The sequence below is a fragment of the Pseudorca crassidens genome, chromosome 1 (genome assembly GCF_039906515.1).
Source record: "Pseudorca crassidens isolate mPseCra1 chromosome 1, mPseCra1.hap1, whole genome shotgun sequence".
NCBI classification, from domain to species: Eukaryota; Metazoa; Chordata; class Mammalia; order Artiodactyla; family Delphinidae; genus Pseudorca; species Pseudorca crassidens.
In genome coordinates this window covers 148,705,400-148,725,018 of record NC_090296.1, presented here as the reverse complement: position 1 = coordinate 148,725,018, position 19,619 = coordinate 148,705,400, and the positions used below count along the sequence as shown (strand labels likewise).

General features: G+C 43.6%; 1 protein-coding gene across 9 annotated transcripts in view; it reads left to right on the top strand.

Moving 5' to 3' along the window:
- The window catches only part of IL16 (interleukin 16), a 116,225-nt gene that overhangs the window by 28,562 nt on the left and 68,044 nt on the right, over positions 1-19,619 (top strand). For 6 of the 9 annotated variants that reach the window (XM_067698549.1, XM_067698531.1, XM_067698540.1 and 3 more), the window contains one exon: positions 4,610-5,022. In XM_067698549.1, the coding sequence (XP_067554650.1) occupies positions 4,610-5,022 (413 nt within the window). Of the gene's footprint in view, positions 1-4,609; positions 5,023-19,619 lie in introns of those variants that run through there. The other 3 variants (XM_067698587.1, XM_067698582.1, XM_067698591.1) reach the window with 2 other exon arrangements.

The window sequence follows — 19,619 nt, the reverse complement described above, 5'->3', positions numbered from 1 at the left end:
AGGTGGGTCAAAAAGGATCTTGCTGTGATTTATGTCATAGAGTGTTCTGCCTACGTTTTCCTCTAAGAGTTTGATAGTTTCTGCCTTACATTTAGGTCTTTAATCCATTTTGAGCTTATTTTTGTGTATGGTGTTAGGGAGTGTTCTAATCTCATATTTTTACATGTACCTGTCCAGTTTTCCCAGAACCACCTATTGAAGAGGCTGTCTTTTCTCCACTGTATATTCTTGCCTCCTTTATCAAAGATAAGGTGACCATATGTGTGTGGGTTTATCTCTGGGGTTTCTATCCTGTTCCATTGATCTATCTTTCTGTTTTTGTGCCAGTACCATACTGTCTTGATTACTGTAGCTTTGTAGTATAGTCTGAAGTCAGAGAGCCTGATTCCTCCAGCTCCATTTTTCGTTCTCAAGATGGCTTTGGCTATTCGGGGTTTTTGCGTTTCCATACAAATTGTGAAATTTTTTGTTCTAGTTCTGTGAAAAATGCCAGTGGTAGTTTGATAGGGATTGCATTGAATCTGTAGATTGTTTTGGTAGTAGAGTCATTTTCACAATGTTGATTTTTCCAATCCAAGAACATGGTATATCTCTCCATCAATTTGTATCATCTTTAATTTCTTTCATCAGTGTCTTATAATTTTCTGCATACAGGTCTTTTGTCTCCTTAGGCAGATTTATTCCTAGATATTTTATTCTTTTTGTTGCAATGGTAAATGGGAGTGTTTTCTTAATTTCATTTTCAGATTTTTCATCATTAGTGTATAGGAATGCCAGAGATGTCTGTGCATTAATTTTGTATCCTGCCAGTAGGATTTTTTTAAGCAAAAAAGAAGTTTTATTCGTTTGTCTAAGTGAATAGATAGTGTGGCTTCAGGCATGGCTGAATCTAGGTGTTCATATGGCATTGTCTAGGCTCGTCCTTCTCACTCTTTCTGTCTTCCTTCCTTTCTCTCTTTTTCTTCCCCTGTGGGTTCTGTACCTTCTGTGTTGGCTTCACTCTCAGGCAGCCCTGTCCATGTGGTGGCATCGGCAATTCTGGATTTATATCCCCTCTGTATAGCACCAGCAAAAGTCCAGAAGGATTTTAAACTTTGATTGTCTTTCAATATTTCAAATACCTAATGGACCAGTTCTGGCTGTGACCAACACATGCACACACACACACTTCCTTCTCCATGAGTCCCAGGTGAACTATAGGGAATCCTCATGAAGCTGAACGAAATGCAAAGAAGTTTGGATATATTAATCCCTATAGTGGTGCTGGTGTTGAGAGCTACAAATTCTGGGATGTTGCATTGGCAGAATGCAAAGGATCGCCGGTGCTGGGGAATGGTGGCAGGAAGGAGAAATTTACAATTTGGATTTGAATGATGACATCCAGAAGTAAAGGCTAGTGATGAGAAGAAGGAAAAAAATTTTAAAAAGAACTACGGTAAAAGCTTGAATTCTCTGTATTCTTCAGCCAATAGATCTGAGCATTGATATTTAGGTGAATGAATCCTCTAGAAATGAAGCAGGTTTCGAGCAAGCAGACCATGCCCTCTGAACTTGGGTTCATGACTTCGGTAAAATGCGGAACTGATTTTTTAAAAAAAAGAGTTTCAGTGGTTTTCGGGGAAGGAAGCAGACTCTGTGGGCTGTGGCTCAAAGAGGAGGTGAGCCTGAGAGCAGAAAGTACAAGTGTAAAACGTTTGTTCAAGAAGATAGGGAGGACAGAAGAATGGTCCATTGTCAACATTGTGCCTGTTGATAACAGCATTGGGCTGTACACTTAAAAATCTGTTAAGATGGTAGATCTCATGTTAAGTGTTCTTATAATAAAGAAAAAGAAAAAAAATATGAAGGGGATAAAAGAGAGGCAGGTAACAAGAGGAAGATAGGGATTCAACACATAGTTTTTAAAAGACAGACAATTTGAATATGTTTACATGCTGATGATAAAACCCAGAACAGAGGGAGAGAATGAGGTGAAAGAAAGATGCTAATAAATGGCGGTGTGGAGCCATAGTAAAGATGCAGGCTCCAGAGTCAGACTGCCTGTTTGAATTCCTGCTTTCACCGTGTTCTAGCTGTGTGATCTTGGGGAAGTGGCCTAACCTCTCTGTGCCTCAGTTATCTTTCTTTGTAAAATGAGGATATTGATGGAACCTACAGTAGATTTTGTGAGAACTAAATGGTAAAGCAATTAGAACAGTACATCATAAGCACTAAATAAGTGTTAGCAATTATCATTTTTATTGTTGTTAAGTCTAAAGAACTGAGTGGTATCCCGAGAACGGATGGGTGGGTTGACCTCAACAGGAGGGCAAACGTTTCACTACGAAGGGTATGGACAGGTATGTATGGATGGCAAATGGATTTGTATATTCGATGGTGGAAATTTGGGAGGGATTGCTATCTGAAAACTTCTGTGTTTCTATGAAGCAGAAGGTGACATTACCTGTTTATGATGAGGAGAGAGGTAAATCTAGTTTTGAAGACAGTGAAGTCTTGAAATAGTCATTATTGAGAATGCATGATCAACCTAACCATGGAAACACAGTACAGTTGTTGGCCAGAATGTTTCATGAAACCAATCTGCTCAGGAGTGGGCATGTCCCCTGCAGGGCTCAGAAACCTGCAAGCAGCTATGGAACTTAGTGGAGGATTGCATTCATCTGTGCTTGGGGTTTTGCTATTACAGTAACTCCCCTACAAACAAATGAGTTCCGTTCCGAGAACGCGGTCGTAAGTCCAATTTGTTCTTTAAGTCCAACAAAGTTAGCCTAGGTACCCAACTAACACAATCGCCTATATAGTACTGTACTGGAATAGGTTTATGATACTTTTCCCACAAATAATACATAAAAAACAAACAAAAACAAAAATAAAGAAAACAGTTTTAATCTTACAGTACAGTACCTTGAAAAGTACAGTAGTACCAGCTACATCACTGCTGCTTTTACGCTTGCTTCCGGACATCCTGGGCTTGAGATAAAAATACTGCACTCTATACAGTACTGTACAGTAAAGTACACAAAAGCACAACCACTTGTAGAGGATGCACGCACGTGACAGTGTATGCCAGACACGTGAACTCACTTATGTGATTGGACAGGCGAACACATGTTCGCATCTTTGAAAGTTTGCAACTCGAAGGTTTGTATGTAGGGGACTTAGTGTGTTCGAGATGGAAGGACACAGAGTACAGGACTTTGGGATATTGGCCAGAGGGTGCTTGATGAAATGGACCAACATTGAGTTAATTTATACTAAAGCATTCAGAAGAGTGCCTGATGTATAGAGTAGGCTCTCAAAGAGTTATCCATTCATTCATTTTAATTCATTGCTATTGGCTGCTATAGATGATTGGTGGATAAATTGATAAAATTCAAAGGCTAATACAGAAAACAATAAAATGGTGCAACTGGGTATTGAGAAACACTGTCTTCTTTTAAAAGAAGTTCTCTTTGGGGGGATTATGTAACGTGAAAGGGCTCCTACTTGATGAAATGCTGGAAGGCCTCTGCTTTTTCTTATTCAATACTAGTTGTGCACGAACAGCAGTACCCGTGGGCCAAGAGCATCCCACATTTGTTATTCTGGCAACAGGCTTGTTTTGTGGCTTGGGCCTGAGTCAGAACTTCTTTGGATGCAGCATCAGGGCCCCTTTCACCACCTGCCTCATGGAGACTGAATCCGTGGCAGGCCCCTCAAGGTGAAGCGGAGCTGAGCTGGGCTGGGCTGAAAGTGATGCCGTTGACCTGATGGGTGAAGCCAGTCTTTGATCCATCAGCCTGTGAGAGTTTGATCCCATGGCAATAGGTGACAGAGCCAGAGACCCTCGGCCTGGCTGTGATACCAGCCAGGTGTGACCTTGGTCCCAGGAAAGGGCACACAGGTTTGCCAGACACCTGTTGTGTGCTAAGCCCTTTGGCACGAACTGTCCCTGATTCACCTTGTTTTACACTCAAAACAACACTGATGGGTCAGTGTTTGGTGAGACTCCCAACCCTTCTAGTTTGTAGGCTCTTCATCTGAGAATGGAGCGCATAGACGTCAGCGGTCTTCAGCCTGGGCTCTGTGAATTCTCAGGTTGCTGTGGAGAAGATACAGACGTTACCAGGGTTAGCAAGAAGGGACTGGCGGGGGCAGCTTAGTCTTCCCCTTTGCCCTGATCTGCTCTAGAGTCTGGAGTTCCCTGTACGCTTTTGACTGAAGAACGGCTTTTACATTTAAAAATCTCGCAGAGCACAGGTCTCTGTGATCTCTAAAATTCTTCCCGGGATCTGATCACTGCCTCTCCTGCAAATGCTCTTTGTGGCTTTGCATTTGAGCCTCCTTCTCTGTGCCTTGGTGTCCCTGCGTGCAGAAGGAGGGTTTGGATAAGAGAAGCTCTGGTCTCCGGGATCCTGGGAGTGGAGGGCGTGGTAAAAACACTTGGGCTCACTGAACCCCGTGTGGCCGGCACCCTGGAAGGGCCAGTGATACTGAAGGATGATCTCTCCATCTGTCCTGTCTCACGGGCACCGCACCAGGCACTCACGGCTCAGTTCCAGGACTCAGGTCTCTCTCCACTTGTCCACATCAAGTCACATTGCCTCTTCCCATTTTCTCTTTCCTCCAGGGACCCATGAAGTGGTGGCTAAACCCAGTTTGGTCGCCACCCGTCCACCGAGGGCCAGAGATCAGGAAAGGAAGAAGGGCAGCTTTACTTCCTCCCTCAGGATGGAGCCACACAGCCATTCTGGAAAGAGCAGAAAATCCACAAAATTCTGGTCCATCTCCCGGTCCCTGATCCTGTGTAATGCCAAGACCAGTGACGATGGCTCAAGCCCCGATGAGAGATATCCTGATCCTTTTGAGATTTCCCTGGGCCACGGCAAGGAGGGACTTTTCCTCTCATCTGTGCAGCTGGCAGACACATCAGAGGCCGGGCCCGACAGCGTTCCTGATCTCACGCTGTCCTCCGAGGCCGCTCCACTGCAGGCAGCTGGGAGTGATGGAGGCCAGAACTGTAGGAGGATGCTCTTCATGAAGGTACGCCCAGGATTTGTGGGGCTGGAGGAGCCTGCAGTTGCCTTCCGGTGCTGTGAATGAAAGTCTTCGCGTTTTTTTTTATTCCAAAGTCAGGAAGGCACAGAGTTCTCATTCTGAACGAGAGCAGGGAAGAAGTTGAGGCAGGGCCCACTGGAATGATGACAAGGAGCACGGCAGTGAATCAGGCTCAGTTGACCTTCCTGCTTGAGACATTCTTTGAGATACGGTGTCAGCCCCAGGTAAACTGAGCCTGGGTCCCTGCTGGAAAATGCCAGGTGCAATACACGGGGAAGGGCTCATCTCCAGACAGACAGTATCCAGCACACCACAGGCAGCTCAGATCGAATCCAGTAGAGAACCTGATAGAAGCTGACTTATAAGGCCCGGACTGAGAAGGAGCTGGAAGGTCGAGCAGGGCAAGGCGTACAGCCTGAGTGAGTTTGCACTTGAATGCTGACCGAGAACGTTCCCCAGGTGCCCCTTGCCAGTTCCAACACAGGTGTGAGTGAGGGCTGGCAGGCAGAGCCATAAAGGAAGGGGGAGAGGGAAAACTAAGTAGGGTTTGGAGACTTGCCAAGATACAGAATGTTTTCTCTTCTGTTAGACAGTATTTCAATTTTGTTATTATAGCAAGGTGGAAATTGCAGGGTACTGTGAGATAGAGGCTGATTAAAGGATTTCACTCTCGAATTAGTCTCTATAAGTCCTATGCCCTCAGCCTTCCATCAAAGGCAGGATTTCTCAGGGGTCCGAACAGCCCTGAACCTTGGAGCCAGTGCGGCTCGCTCAGGGGTGGGCCAGCCCCGAGGAGCTTCTCCCACACCTTACTGCCAAGACCCCGCTGGGCACAGTCACGTGACTGTCAACAGCAAATAGGGAAGGTGTTCCGGTACCTTCGGAGGAGATGCAGTGCTCTTGCATCTTTCCTTGAGGAAGAAAATCATTGCTTAACACATGAATAGTAAACACCATCATGTAACATTATATAACAGGTTAGCAGGTCCGGCCCAATAATCTCCACACACAAGCAGCTACCTCAAGAGACCCACCCAGCCTAGGGTGCTCCATCACCCACAAGATGGCTTCTGTTGATGAGAGCTGAGCTCACCCGATAGGGTAGAAGGAGGGAACAGCAGCTCAGTGGGTTTGGGGGAGCCTGGCCAGGCTCCTGGTTTGCCACCAATGATATGACCAGTATACTATCCACCAACTGAGAGTCAAGTTTATTAATGACAATACCAATTTATCCAGGTCAGAGTTCACATAAATGAAATTTAAAAATCATTTGGAGATTCCAGCGGACTCCAGAACGAACTTTTCACTTGCTTCTATTTAACTGAACAAGCATTTCCTGAGCACCTGTTACGTGCCAGGCACAATAGGGATCCAGCCCCTGCCTTCAAGGAACTTGTCTCAAGTGGAGGAACAAAGAATACACTCCAACGGGGCTGTTGGAGGCTCAAAAGGAGGCGGCACATCTCTAGGGGTGGGTATCAGTACATTCAGTCCATGTTTACAGAGTACCGACCGGTGTCAGGCATTGTTCTAGGGAGTAAACCAGACTCAGTCCCTGCCCTTGGGCAGCTTTTCTTCTCGTGGGGGGATACAGGTGTTAACAACTCAGCATATGCTATAATATTAAAGAGTGAAGGGCTCTGAAGAAATATTAAGCAGGATAAAGGGATAGAGAGCAATGAGGAGGGGTCACTGCCCTTTTTGAAAAGGTGATCACGAAGGCTCCTCCAAAGAAGTGACATTTGAGCCATGACCTGAACGAATGAAGCAGAGAAGGGAGTCATATGAACATCAGGGGGGAAGAGCGTTCTGGGTGGAGGGAACAGCATGTGCGAAGACAGGAAGAGAAGAATGTGCTTGTGGAATGCTGGAGGAGAATAGGGTGCACGGGCGGTTCAGGGAAGGGGAGAGCAGGGGAGGATGGAGTCGGGGTGGTAGCCAGGCACCATACGTGGAGTTTTACTCTCAGAAGGATGGGGAAGCCTTGGAAGACGGAGCAGGGGAGTGACCCGATCCTTTTCAGGAGCACTCTGGCTGCTGATCAGAGAATGGAGCGTAGGGAGGCCGGTTAGCGGAGCTACGACAATAACCGAGGCCGGAAGTGATGTGGCTGGATTGAAAGGGTCATGGGGAAGGCACTGAGGATGCTCAGGGTAGGCATTTATTTTCAAGACAAAGCCAACGGGATTTGTCGATGGAAGGATGGAGGGGGGCGAGAGGCAGCAAGTTCAACTGCAAGTTCTGACCTGACCTACCCCGGGGAAAGGAGGTGGCCTGTTCTAATATGGGAAATACTCAGGGCTGCAAAAATGATCGGGAAAAGGTGAGATGTTGCCAGAAGGACGCAGGATCTGACAAAGCAGGGGTGGGTGGAAGAGAATCCTAGGTGGAAGGAGCTGTGTGAGCAAAGATGAGGGCAGGAGGCACCGAGTGCTTATGCGTGGGCCACCGTGCACAGGAGAGTGTGTCTCGAGCTGCGTTTTGGGCGCCTGTCCAGTGACAGGAGGCTGGAGACCCGGGGAAGCTAGATGAACAGGCATAGGACAGGAAACTGGCAAGGGGTCAACGATAAACTCCACCTTTTCGTCTCTCTGTGATTCACATGTGCACCATAATTTGGTTTAAAAAATGTTTTCACAGCTCTATCTCATTGTCTCCTTCCTGGGAGGAAGGAAGTCACAGCGGCATTTGTATTTCCGAGGGCGAGGGTGGGCCGTATGGCACAGGGGCTGGCGGCGTGGGCTCATTAGTCTGACTGCTTGGCCTTGAGTCCAGATTTCCCAGTTGTGTGATCCTGGACAATTCACTTTAACTTTTTATTTTATATTGGAGTATAGTTGATTAACAGTGCTGTGATATTGATAGTTTCAGGTGTACAGCAAAGTGATTCAGTTATACGTATACATGTGTCTATTCTTTTTCAAATTCTTTTCCCATTTAAGTTGTCATGTAATATTGAGCAGAGTTCCCTGTGCTATACAGTAGGTCCTTGTTGGTCACTTTACCTTTTTGTGTGCCCATTTTCTCATCTATGAAATGGAGAATGTTAATAATGATATATGAGTTTTCTTAGGATAAAGCTATAAGTATTTACATAAGAAAATCCACAGTGCAGTGCACATAAGAATTGCTTAATAAATACTATTATTATTATTTCTGTTTTAGGATGGGGATGCTGACTGTCACTGAGTAATTAAGTAATTCATGAATTCAATAGCATATATTAAATGTGCCAGGCCGTGGGCAAGACTTGTAGTTTTGCAATGCTCATAGGCTAATGAGGAAGACAGGGATGAAACAGATGATTCCTGTTTCGGGGTGCGGCTACAGATCTGTAAGGGAAATCGTGGGGGTGCTGAGGAGGAATGTGCTGTTTCTATTTGGGGAAGGGCAACCCGGAGGGGGTGAAAGCAGGATCTCCAAGTAGACAAGTCCAGATCCTAGCAGTACGAACAGGCAGAGGGACAGGAAGAAGTCTCAGAGGCTGGAAAGTGGTTTGTTTGCTGAGATGGGGGGAGGAGTGATGTGCATTTGCGTCAAGTTCGAGGCAGGGATGAACTGGGAAGGCAGATAGGGGTATTGGCCAGCTCTGAACCCAAGACTGTTTTTTTCTTTTTAAGGAGCACAGGTGATCTTTAACTATCCATGAATGAGTTCTGAGCAAGTAAATGTTTCAGTTGTCTGAGCAGGTCCTGTATCAACAGTGCCAGGGCAGAAAGGCAAAGGTGACAGCTTGTCCCAATATCCTTTTCTGGAGGAGCCTCTGTGTACTCAGTAACACCCCCCTCCCTGTCCCTTCTCGCAGGGACACTCTAGCCCCCGCCTGGCTCCTGCCCTGCACCCAGGCATGACTCAGTTGGCCCAGATGGACTCCTCAGCTTCCAGCAATGCCATGGTTACACTGATTTCAAAACAACATCTGGAAAGAGGCCCTGTGACATCAGCCTCTTCTCTAGAAACGCCTAATATGAAAATTAAAAAAGAGGAAGTTAGATAAACAGCCAACTGAAAAAAAAAAAAGCCTTATTGGATGTGTTGTGTTTGGCACAATTAGGACTAAGTAAATCATTACCCAGGGATGTGTCAAAGCTGGGCAGCGGTGTGCGGAATCTGGAGTAAGCATTTGGATCTGTGCTGTGCATTAAGGGACTGGCAGTGTCCTTTTTAAGGAGGAGCTTCCAGACCCCTGGGGAAGAATGTTCAAAGCCAGACTCCCCAACCTAATAAACAAAAACGCAATGTATCAGACCTAGACTTTTCAAAGGAGGGAATGCACAGACTCCTTGGCTACTCCAGACTCACTGTCTTTTTCCAAATGGCGAGAGTATTTTTTTTTTTTACATCTTTATTGGAGTATAATTGCTTTACAATGGTGTGTTAGTTTCTGCTTTATAACGAAGTGAATCAGTTATACATATACATATGTTCCCATTTCTCTTCCCTCTTGCATCTCCCTCCCTCCCACCCTCCCTATCCACCCCTCCAGGCGGTCACAAAGTACCGAGCTGATTTCCCTGTGCTATGCAGCTGCTTCCCACTAGCTATCTACCTTACGTTTGGTAGTGTATATATGTCCATGCCTCTCTCTCGCTTTGTCACAGCTTACCCTTCCCCTCCCCATATCCTCAAGTCCATTCTCTAGTAGGTCTGTGTCTTTATTCCTGTCTTACCCCTAGGTTCTTCATGGCATTTCTTTTTCTTAAATTTCACATATATGTGTTAGCATACGGTATTTGTCTTTCCCTTTCTGACTTACTTCACTCTGTATGACAGACTCGAGGTCGATCCACCTCATTACAAATAGCTCAATTTCATTTCTTTTTATGGCTGAGTAATATTCCATTGTATATATGTGCCACATCTTCTTTATCCATTCATCTGATGATGGACACTTAGGTTGTTTCCATCTCCGGGCTATAGTAAATAGAGCTGCCGTGAACATTTTGGTACATGACTCTTTCTGAATTATGGTTTTCTCAGGGTATATGCCCAGTAGTGGGATTGCTGGGTCATATGGTAGTTCTATTTGTAGTTTTTTAAGGAACCTCCATACTGTTCTCCACAGTGGCTGTATCAATTTACATTCCCACCAACAGTGCAAGAGGGCTCCCTTTTCTCCACACCCTCTCCAGCATTGATTGTTTCTAGATTTTATGATGATGGCCATTCTGACTGGTGTGAGATGATATCTCATTGTAGTTTTGATTTGCATTTCTCTAATGATTAATGAAGTTGAGCATTTTTTTCATGTGTTTGTTGGCAGTCTGTATATCTTCTTTGGAGAAATGTCTATTTAGGTCTTCTGCCCATTTTTGGATTGGGTTGTTTGTTTTTTTGTTATTGAGCTGCATGAGCTGCTTGTAAATTTTGGAGATTAATTCTTTGTCAGTTGCTTTATTTACAAATATTTCCTCCCATTCTGAGGGCTGTCTTTTGGTCTTGTTTATGGTTTCCTTTGCTGTGCAAAAGCTTTTAAGTTTCATTAGGTCCCATTTGTTTTTTTTTTGTTTTTATTTCCATTTCTCTAGAAGGTGGGTCAAAAAGGATCTTGCTGTGATTACTGTCATGGAGTATTCTGCCTATGTTTTCCTCTAAGAGTTTGATAGTTTCTGGCTTTACATTTAGGTCTTTAATCCATTTTGAGCTTATTTTTGTGTATGGTGTTAGGGAGTGATCTTATCTCATACTTTTACATGTACCTGTCCAGTTTTCCCAGCACCACTTATTGAAGAGGCTGTCCTTTCTCCACTGTACATTCCTGCCTCCTTTATCAAAGATAAGGTGACCATATGTGCGTGGGTTTATCTCTGGGGTTTCGATCCTGTTCCATTGATCTTTCTGTTTTTGTGCCAGTACCATACTGTCTTGATTACTGTAGCTTTGCAGTACAGTCTGAAGTCAGGGAGCCTGATTCCTCCAGCTCAATTTTTTGTTCTCAAGATGGCTTTGGCTATTCAGGGTCTTTTGTGTTTCCATACAAATTGTGAAATTTTTTGTTCTAGTTCTGTGAAAAATGCCAGTGGTAGTTTGATAGGGATTGCATTGAATCTGTAGATTGCTTTGGGTAGTAGAGTCATTTTCACAATGTTGATTTTTCCAATCCAAGAACATGGTATATCTCTCCATCTATTTGTATCATCTTTAATTTCTTTCCTCAGTGTCTTATTATTTTCTACATACAGGTCTTTTGTCTCCTTAGGTAGGTTTTTTCCTAGATATTTTATTCTTTTTGTTGCAATGGTAAATGGGAGTGTTTTCTTGATTTCACTTTCAGATTTTTCATCATTAGTGTATAGGAATGCCAGAGATTTCTGTGCATTAATTTTGTACCCTGCTACTTTACCAAATTCATTGATTAGCTCTAGTAGTTTTCTGGTAGCATTTTTAGGATTCTCTATGTATAGTATCATGACATCTGCAAACAGTGACGGTTTTACTTCTTCTTTTCCAATTTGGATTCCTTTTATTTCCTTTTTTTCTTTGATTGCTGTGGCTAAAACTTCCAAAACTATGTTGAATAAGAGTGGTGAGAGTGGGAAACCTTGTCTTGTTCCTGATCTTAGTGGAAATGCTTTCAGTTTTTCACCATTGAGGACGATGTTGGCTGTGGGTTTGTCATATATGGCCTTTGTTATGTTGAGGAAAGTTCCCTCTATGCCTACTTTCTGCAGGATTTTTATCATAAATGGGTGTTGAATTTTGTTGAAAGCTTTCTCTGCATCTATTGAGATGACCATATGGTTTTTCTCCTTCAATTTTTTAATGTGGTTTATCACATTGACTGACTTGTGTATATTGATGAATCCTTGCATTCCTGGAATAAACTCCACTTGATCATGGTGTATGATCCGTTTAATGTGCTGTTGGATTCTGTTTGCTAGTATTTTGTTGAGGATTTTTGCATCTATGTTCATCAGTGATATTGGCCTGTAGTTTTCTTTCTTTGTGACATCCTTGTCTGGTTTTGGTATCAAGGTGATGGTGGCCTCGTAGAATGAGTTTGGGAGTGTTCCTCCCTCTGCTATATTTTGGAAGAATTTGAGAAGGACAGGTGTTAGCTCCTCTCTAAATATTTGATAGAATTCGCCTGTGAAGCCATCTGGTCCTGGGCTTTTGTTTGTTGGAAGATTTTTAATCACAGTTTCAGTTTCAGTGCTTGTGATTGGTCTGTTCATATTTTCTATTTCTTCCTGATTCAGTCTTGGCAGGTTGTGCATTTCTAAGAATTTGTCCATTTCTTCCAGGTTGTCCATTTTATTGGCATAGAGTTGCTTGTAGTAATCTCTCATGATCCTTTGTATTTCTGCAGTGTCAGTTGTTACTTCTCCTTTTTCATTTCTAATTCTATTGATTTGAGTCTTCTCTCTTTTTTTCTTGAGGAGTCTGGCTAATGGTTTATCAATTTTGTTTATCTTCTCAAAGAACCAGCTTTTAGATTTATTGATCTTTGCTATCATTTCCTTCATTTCTTTTTCATTTATTTCTGATCTGATTTTTATTATTTCTTTTCTTCTGCTAACTTTGGGGTTTTTTTGTTCTTCTTTCTCTAATTGCTTTGGTGCAAGGTTAGGTTGTTCATTTGAGATGTTTCCTGTTTCTTAAGGTAGGATTGTATTGCTATAAACTTCCCTCTTAGAATGGCTTTTGCTGCATCCCATATATTTTGGGTTGTCGTGTCTCCATTGACATTTGTTTCTAGGTATTTTTTTATTTCCTCTTTGATTTCTTCAGTGATCACTTCGTTATTAAGTAGTTTATTGTTTGGCCTCCATGTGTTTGTATTTTTTACAGATCTTTTCCTGTAATTGATATCTAGTCTCATAGTGTTGTGGTCAGAAAAGATACTTGAAACAATTTCAATTTTCTTAAATTTACCATGGCTTGACTTGCGACCCAAGATATGATCTATCCTGGAGAATGTTCCATGAGCACTTGAGAAAAATGTGTATTCTGTTGTTTTTGGATGGAATGTCCTATAAAAGTCAATTAAGTCCATCTTGTTTAATGTATCATTTAAAGCTTGTGTTTCCTTATTTATTTTCGTTTTGGAAGATCTGTCCATTGGTGAAAGTGGGGTGTTAAAGTCCCCTACTATGAATGTGTTACTGTCGATTTCCCCTTTTACGGCTGTTAGTATTTGCCTTATGTATTGAGGTGCTCCTATGTTGGGTGCATAAATATTTACAATTGTTATATCTTCTTCTTGGATCAATCCCTTGATCATTGTGTAGTGTCCTTGTCTCTTCTAATCGTCTTTATTTTAAAGTCTATTTTGTCTGATATGAGAATTGCTACTCCAGCTTTCTTTTGGTTTCCATTTGCATGAAATATCTTTTTCCATCCCCTCACTTTCAGTCTGTATGTGTCTCTAGGTCTGAAGTGGGTCTCTTGTAGACAGCAAATATATGGGTCTTGTTTTTGTATCCATTCAGCCAATCTGTGTCTTTTGGTGGGAGCATTTAGTCCATTTACATTTAAGGTAATTATCGATATGTATGTTCCTATTCCCATTTTCTTAATTGTTTTGGGTTCGTTATTGTAGGTCTTTTCCTTCTCTTGTGCTTCTTGCCTAGAGAAGTTCCTTTAGTAGTTGTTGTAAAGCTGGTTTGGTGGTGCTGAACTCTCTCAGCTTTTGCTTGTCTGTAAAGGTTTTAATTTCTCCATCAAATCTGAATGAGATCCTTGCTGGGTAGAGTAATCTTGGTTGCAGGTTTTTCTCCTTCATCACTTTAAATATGTCCTGCCAGTGCCTTCTGGCTTGCAGAGTTTCTGCTGAAAGATCAGCTGTTAACCTTATGGGGATTCCCTTGTGTGTTATTTGTTGTTTTTCCCTTGCTGCTTTTAATATGTTTTCTTTGTATTTAATTTTTGACAGTTTGAGTAATATGTGTCTTGATGTATTTCTCCTTGGATTTATCCTGTATGGGACTCTCTGTGCTTCCTGGACTTGACTAACTATTTCCTTTCCCATATTAGGGAAGTTTTCAACTATAATCTCTTCAAATATCTTCTCAGTCCCTTTCTTTTTCTCTTCTTCTGGAACCCCTATAATTCGAATGTTGGTGCATTTAATGTTGTCCCAGAGGTCTCTGAGACTGTCCTCAGTTCTTTTCATTTCTTTTTCTTTATTCTGCTCTGCAGTAGTTGTTTCCACTCTTTTATCTTCCAGGTCACTTATCCGTTCTTCTGCCTCAGTTATTCTGCTACTGATCCCATCTAGAGTATTTTTAATTTTATTTATTGTGTTGTTCATCCCTGTTTGTTTCATCTTTAGTTCTTCTAGGTCCTTGTTAAATGTTTCTTGCATTTTGTCCATTCTATTTCCAAGATTTTGGATCATCTTTACTATCATTATTCCGAAATCTTTTTCAGGTAGACTGCCTAATTCCTCTTCATTTGTTAGGTCTGGTGGGTTTTTATCTTGCTCCTTCATCTGCTGTGTGTTTTTCTGTCTTCTCATTTTGCTTATCTTACTGTGTTTGGGGTCTCCTTTTTGCAGGCTGCAGGCTCGTAGTTCCCGTTGTTTTTGGTGTCTGTCTCCAGTGGCTAAGGTTGGTTCAGTGGGTTGTGTAGGCTTCCTGGCGGAGGGGACTAGTGTGTTCTGGTGGATGAGGCTGGATCTTGTCTTTCTGGTGGGCAGGTCCACGTCTGGTGGTGTGTTTTGGGGTGTCTGTGGACTTATTATGATTTTAGGCAGCCTCTCTGCTAATGGGTGGGGTTGTGTTCCTGTCTTGCTAGTTGTTTGGCATAGGATGTCCAGCACTGTAGCTTGCTGGTCGTTGAGTGAAGCTGGGTGCTGGTGTTGAGATGGAGATCTCTGGGAGATTTTCGCTGTTTGATATTATGTGGAGCTGAGAGGTCTCTTGTGGACCAGTGTCCTGAAGTTGGCTCTCCCACCTCAGAAGCACAGCACTGACTCCTGGCTGCAGCACCAAGAGCCTTTCATCCACACGGCTCAGAATAAAAGGGAGAAAAAGTAGAAAGAAAGAATTAGTAGAAGAAGAAAGAAAGAAAAAGAAAGAAAGAAAGAAAGAAAGGAGGGAGGGAGGGAGGGACGAGGAAGGAAGGAAGGAAGGAAGGAGGGAAGGAAGGAAAAAAAGAAAGAAAGAAGATAAAGTAAAATAAAATAAAGTAAGATAAAATATAATAAAGTTATTAAAATAAAAAAATTATTAAGAAAAAAATTAAAAAACAACAACAAAAAAAAACGGATGGATAGCACCCTAGGACAAATGGTGGAAGCACAGCTATACAGCATAAATCTTGCTCTCAAAGTCCACCTCCTCAATTTGGGATGATCCGCTGTCTATTCATGTATTCCACAGACATCAAGTTGATTGTGGAGCTTTAATCCGCTGCTTCTGAGGCTGCTGGGAGAGATTTCCCTTTCTCTTCTTTTTTCTCACAGCCCCCAGGGGCTCAGCTTTGGATTTGGCCCTGCCTGTGCGTGTAGGTCGCCGGAGGGCGTCTGTTCTTCGCTCAAACAGGACGGGGTTAAAGGAGCCGCTGATTCGGGGGCTCTGGCTCACTCAAGCGAGGGGGGGGGAGGGGCACGGAGGGCGGGGCGAGCCTGCGTCGGCGGAGGCCGGCGTGACGTTGCACCAGCCTGAGGCGAGTCGTCCGTTCTCCCAGGGGAGTTGTCCCTGGATCCCGGGACCCTGGCAGTGGCGGGCTGCACAGGCTACCCGGAAGCGGGGTGTGGATAGTAACCTGTGCTCGCACACAGGCTTCTTGGTGGCGGCAGCAGCAGCCTTAGCGTCTCCTGCCCGTCTCTGGGGTCCGCGCTGATAGCCGCGGCTTGCGCCCGTCTCTGGAGCTCCTTTAAGCAGCTCTCTTAATCCCCCCTCCTCGCGCACCAGGAAACAAAGAGGGAAGAAAAAGTCTCTTGCCTCTTCGGCAGGTCCAGACTTTTCCCCGGACTCCCTCCCGGCCACCGGTGGCGCACTAGCCCCCTGCAGGCTGTGTTCACGCCGCCAACCCCATTCCTCTCCCGGCGCTCCGACCGAAGCCCGAGCCTCAACTCCCAGCCCCGCCCGCCCCGGCGGGTGAGCAGACAAGCCTCTCGGCCTGGTGAGTGCCGGTCGGCCCTGATCCTCTGTGCGGGAATCTCCCTGCTTTGCCCTCCGCACCCCTGTTGCTGCGCTCTCCTCCGCGGCACCGAAGCTTTCCCCCTCTGCCACCCGCAGTCTCCGCCCGCGAAGGGGCTTCCTAGTGTGTGGAAAGCTTTCCTCCTTCACAGCTCCCTCCCACTGGTGCAGGTCCCGTCCCTATCCTTTTGTCTCTGTTTATTCTTTTTTCTTTTGCCCTACCCAGGTACGTGGGGGGGTTTCTTGCCTTTTGGGAGGTCTGAGGTCTTCTGCCAGCGTTCAGTAGGTGTTCTGTAGGAGTTGTTCCACGTGTAGATGTATTTCTGGTGTATCTGTGGGGAGCAAGGTGATCTCCGCGTCTTACTCTTCCGCCATCTTCCCGGAAACCCCTGGCAAGAGTATTTTTAAATGCCCTTTAAGTAGGATGTTGAGGCAAAGGGAAGGGAGCCCACTCAGGTGGGACTGAAGCTTACCTAAACCACCTTCTCTTTCCTCTTTCTTCTACTTTCTCCTTCATCCCTTTCCTTCTGTTTCTCAAACATTGGCAAAGCACCTGCTACGAGCTCTCCTCTGGGGATAGAGAAACACATTTGATACTATTCCTTCCCTCAGATTCCTTGCAGGTGTGAACATAATCAATCCTGTTCCTTGTCCCCTCCCCTAAGCTATGGCTCTGCTGGTTCAGTTTTCTTATGGAAAGGGTCCCAGGTAGGGGATGAGTAGTTGGGGAATTACATCCTCAAAGGAGCCTTCAAGGTTACCTTTCATTTTCCCAGAGCGTTCTACAGTCATAGGATTTATGTTCTTCATTATGGAACCTCCCTAGAGGCGAATGGGCCCAGGTCAATCACTGTGACATCTAAGCAATCTCAAAACAAGAGAATGGCTTAGGTCAAGCTGACCTAAGGGACCTGCTTGTCCCTCCAGGAGGCTCAGCACGTGTGGACAAATGCTGTAGGTAGTGCTTCCTTGGAGGGAGCCAGAGTGGTGGGGTGTGCAGGTAGGATTGGGGCAAAAAATGCAGAGGGGGACAGTGGAGGGAGGGGAGAGAGAGGAGGTGGTGGGAATGGGAGAGAGATACCACTTCTGCATCCCACAAGTCAAGCTTGACTCCAGATTTACTAGGGGTCCTTTTAAAGAAATTTTTTGTCTATTGCAAGGTCATAAAGATATTCCCCCGTGATGCTTCTAGAGGCTTTGTTGTTTTATCTTTCACATTTAGATCTTTAATTCATATGAAGCCGATTCTTGTATACCTTGTGTACACATTAAATATTTTTTTTCCTATATGGATATCCAATTGATCTAGCACTATTTTTTGAAAAGCCCGTCCCTGCCCCACTGTACAACAGTGTCATCTTTTTTATAAGTCAAGAACTATATCTATCTCTCTATTTCTGACCTCTCCATTCTAAGTATTTTTTCTTTTTCCTCTCACTGATATCACACAATTTTAATGATGATACTTTTAGAACAAGTTTTTTGGTATCTGGTAATACAAGTCCTCTAGCTTTGTTCTACAAACTAGAGTTGATAATTCTGGTGGGCTTTTTACTGGAATTGCAAACTAGAGTTGATACTTCTGGTGGGCTTTTTACCTAATCCTCCTATAGATTTATTTGAAAAGAACTAACATTTTTACAATATTGAATTTTCCAATCTGCTGACATGATGTATTTCTTCAAAGTTTGGCTGCTTTTTTCTTACTTGGTTTGCAGCATACGCAATTCTTTTTTTTTTTTTTTTTGCCATTTTTGAATAATCACAGCTCTATTTCTTCCTTCTAATTTTTTTTTTTGCGGTCCGCGGGACTCTCACTGTTGTGGCCTCTCCCGTTGCAGAGCAAAGGCTCTGGATGCGCAAGCTCAGCGGCCATGGCTCACGGGCCCAGCCGCTCCGCGGCATGTGGGATCTTCCCGGACCGGGGCTCGAACCCGTGTCCTCTGCATCGGCAGGCGGACTCTCAACCACTGCGCCACCAGGGAAGCCCTGCTTTATATATTTTGAAGTTATATTTTTACTGTGCATACACATTTAGCATTTAAAAATATTTTCCTGGTGGATTAACACCTTTATAATTTTGGAATAGTCCTCTTTAGTCTATCAATTACTTTTGCAGAAAAATGATCTGATATTAGTATAGCTTAGCCTACTGTCTTTTGGTTAGTGTTTGCATTGCATATCTTTTTCCTCTTTTTATCTACAACCTGTGTTCACCTATATAAGGAATATTTCATGTAAGCAGCATGTAATTAGGTTATTTTTCTTCCATCTTACAATCTTTATCTTATAATAGTGAGTATTCATACCACTTACATTTAATGTCATTGCAGATGAGTTTGGGTCTATATCTACTCTCTTAATTTTTGGTTTCTAGCTGTCCTCAAAGTTTTACATTTGTTTTTTTTATTCATCTCTTCTTGCCCTCTTTTAGATTAATACATTTTTTTTACTACTCCATTTGCCCTTCTTTTAGCTTCTTAGTTATACATTTTTTACTATTTTTTAGCCATTAAAATATACAACCTATGTTCTTAATGATTTAGAGTCTCCTATAAATTTGTACTCTTACCAGTTCTCAGACAACACTTAGACCTTAGACACACAGCTCCATTTATATGTCCCACTTTTCTTTGGATATTATCGTCATGCATCTCAAGTCTACAAATATTTAAAACTCAAGACCTGATAATTGTTATTGTTCTGTAGAGTCAGTATTCATTTCCATTAATTCACATGTTTACCGCTTCCATCATTCTTCATTCATTCCTGCATGTCTGTGCCTCTCATTGCGATCACTTTCCTTCTGCCTGAAGCAGGCCTGCCTCTAACACGGGCAGGATCTGGGACAAGAGAACCAATGGAGATCTATATGCCAAATATCTCCATGTTTAAAAGTTATAAATCAAGGTAAAAATATGTTTAAAAATATATGTTCTGTCCTCCTCCCTTGACAAACATACCTTCATATGTACTTGGACAGCCAAGTTCAAGTAAGTTCTTGGATTTCTCAGCATTTTGCACTGGAATGTGGTGGCACAGGGAGAGCCTTTTCTTGGCTCTCGGCCACCATCCATGCTCCCCTTCTTCTACTACCCACAGCACAGTCCAGTACCACAAGAGGTCTTACCTGCAAGAATGTGGACACCTGCAATTCTCTAATCATCACCCCCCCCACTCCAGCAAACAGCCACCCTGGCACCCCTCCAGCCTAGGGCTGTACACATGAGTGGTGTGATTTGCTCTTGATCAGATAGACCCAGGGGAGAGAGACAGGTTGCGGGCGCAAGGTCCTTCGATGCAATCTGACGCCTCCCACCTCATTTGTTTCTCAGTTTCTCTCTAGCTAAATATTAGCAGATCACCAAAAAGGCCTGAAGCCAGTATTTATCTACCGTGGAGCTGGCCCTCTTTTTATGGCACCGGATGAGATTGGGTACTGACACATAGTAGTGGCTCTATAAATATTTGTGGGAAGAATGGTTGTTGCATAAA